The 2,783-nt window shown below is 39.5% G+C and overlaps 1 protein-coding gene across 1 annotated transcript; it reads right to left on the reverse strand.

Annotated features, from left to right (window-relative positions):
* Nucleotides 1-994: 994 nt before the first annotated feature.
* LOC104964314 (olfactomedin-like protein 3B) lies at nucleotides 995-1,745 on the reverse strand (the record flags this gene model as incomplete). The annotated part of the gene is made up of 2 exons (XM_010793059.1): nucleotides 995-1,369; nucleotides 1,556-1,745. Coding segments are annotated over 2 exons (341 nt in total), but the record flags the coding sequence as incomplete, so codon positions are not given.
* Nucleotides 1,746-2,783: the final 1,038 nt, after the last annotated feature.

The following is a 2,783-nucleotide window of genomic DNA, read 5'->3' on the forward strand; positions in this document are numbered from 1 at the left end:
CAATAACTGTATTGCATTGTTTTCTTATGCGCAATTACTTCATACTGTCTAGTTCTCTTTTTCGTCCTGCATTTATTGTGCCCCCTCAGAAAATAACTGGCCCCCCAGTGGCCCCCCCAGTCAAATTGGTCTAGAACCGCCACTGGTTCATAGGCTAGTTTATCATATAGTATTGTATCCATAAACTTTATCGCGACACTACAGGGGGCCTCATCAGATAACTTTGCGTGGGGGTGGGGCCACAAGTTGGCCAGTGGCAGCCCTGTCTCCAGATACTGTATCTGTTTTAAACATAGGTTATTTAGGAATGTGTCTGTTCCTGTATTGTCATACTGTCCCATCACTACTTTGCAGTAAACCCCTATTTATCAAAGCTTGCTTCATCAATGATGACGTCCATACTCATCATCATTACGGCTCTCTTTACAATAGCCTACTAAAGTGTATAAGAAGCAATATAGCTATTCATAATAGACTATATTCATCAGCAGTGTAAAAATCTGCTGTTAGGTCTTCCTAGCTACCACACATCTCTTATATAATTTAAATCTTATGGCATGTATATGCGGTAACAGGCTTCTTTACCTAAGGCTATTAAAATTCACTTTTGAAAGGAAATGTACAACATAATAGCTCTAAGTTAAGAAGTAAGCTTAAGATTCACAATGTGTTTATAATATTATATCTCTTTTGTTTCTATTGCTTCTATTTTGTCACAACATTGCTTGTTGTCTGCTTTTTATATTCCAGTTGTGTGGAGGTCTAATTATGAATTTGTCTGGTCAGACCTTGATCCAAATGACACATACAGACTGATGGATTTAATTTCCAGTATGTATACTGGTTTTGACGCATCAGATCAAAAGGAAGAAAACTCAAGTTGAAACAACAGCTTAAATGAACTGCATAATACTTTTATGCTAAATCTTGTCCAGCATATATTTGACTGTGAATATATTTTTATATTTATTCGATGGCAAATAAAATACACAAAAAACTTCAATGTTCTTTATTGTGGTAATACAAAATATAAAGCCTATGTAAAAAATGCCTTTTGTTGGACACAGTCTTTAACAATTACTATTGATAAAGTTAGCTTCTATTGCCAGCTAAAGATAACTATAAAAAAGTAGATATAAGCTACTATTCAATCGTCTTTTTTCCTACATCTGGTTAGTGATAACACATGTTTTTGAAAGATGTTGATCATCTTCATTCTTAAGTGACTTGTTCATTTCTGCGCGTCTCCACTTTGTATATTGTCTGGTAGCCGTCGTCCCAGGCATACAGCTGTTTGTCTCCAGGGTGGTAGTGGATGCTGCTGTGGCTGGTGTAGCGCTTTGGGAAGAACATGACAGGGCTCTCATCACTGCAGAAAAGGGAAAATGCAGAATATGAACATTGCTCCAGTTTAAAAATATATATTTATGTGAATGAAAGTGTGCTTGTGTGAACAGTGTGATTTATATATATTTTCCCTGTTTCTGTTTACAGTGTATACATTTGCTTAAATATATTTTTGTCTAAGTCATATTGTGTCTGTGTGTAATCCAACCTGTGGATGATGTCATGAATGTCATAGAGACACTGTATGGTGGAGCGACCTCCATAGCGTGTGTTGTAGACCACATAGAGGGTCCCACATATCAGGAAGGCTCCTTCCGCATCACGGCTTCTGCATCGTGTATCCCAGGTATACTCCACTGCCAAACTACCTGAGATGAGAAAGAAACAGAAGAAAAGTGCTCAATTCCCTTAGTAGACTGAATATCGTGCACTGTGAACACTTGCGCTGTGTACAATTTCTACCATGTGGTCACACATGGCTGCTGTGCCCTTAAAATAAGTGCTGATCGCTACTGTTGGCTAGCTAGTTAGCAACGTTATTGTTAGCGGTAGGATACATTGCAGACTTCTCAATTAAAGCAATACAGTGGCATCTTCTCAACACCAGTATTGTGGCAAGGTTTTTAAATAGGGAAAAAAAAAACATGTATTTGTAATGCTAACCGCTGCCACAGCTGGTTAGCCAAGATGGCGATCCATTTAATGTCCAGTGTTCCACACTTTACTTTTTGACATTTATGAGCGCTCTATCTCAGCACTTTTGGGCACATCAAAATAACACATGTAAGTACGGAAGTACGCAAATAGAGACACAGCACTTGTTACTGAAATATTTATGCACAGATGTATGGGCTCAGAACAGTCTCATAATACACACATGCACACAGAAGGATTCACACTTGTATTTCATGATCCGCAAAAGGATTCACACTTGTATTTCCGGATCCACACTTGTGTTTTTCAATGCACACACAAATGTGTTCCGTTTCACATGTAAATAAAATCCAAACACAGAAAAAAGTTTTACATATGTATTTTTGATCCACACATTTGTTTTCCGTTTAAATCCCCTGAACCTGCAAACACAAACCGCTTTCTGTGCACGGATCGCTGTGCATTCGTGTGTGGGTGGGTTTTTCGAGACTCCCCTGACGCTCACCCGATTCGTACTTGTAATTTCTCTCATCTATAGCCAATCAGATGTCTCCTCCAGTCTAAGCCAATCACATGAGCGCGCCCCCACGAGGGTATGATTTCTTGCGTTCATGACACTTCATATACGCATTTTGCGCTGTCCGGTCAGCTCGCTAAACAGAGGGCGGAGCATCAGGTGACCATGCAGAGCTGCATGTCTCCGTCAGACTCAGCAGCTGATCTGATCTCTCTCTCGCATCCGGTTACACTTCACTCGCGTTTATGTCCATATCGATCAGATC

Source organism: Notothenia coriiceps, unplaced genomic scaffold, assembly GCF_000735185.1.
Source record: "Notothenia coriiceps isolate Sejong01 unplaced genomic scaffold, NC01 NC01_scaffold00037102, whole genome shotgun sequence".
NCBI classification, from domain to species: domain Eukaryota; kingdom Metazoa; phylum Chordata; class Actinopteri; order Perciformes; family Nototheniidae; genus Notothenia; species Notothenia coriiceps.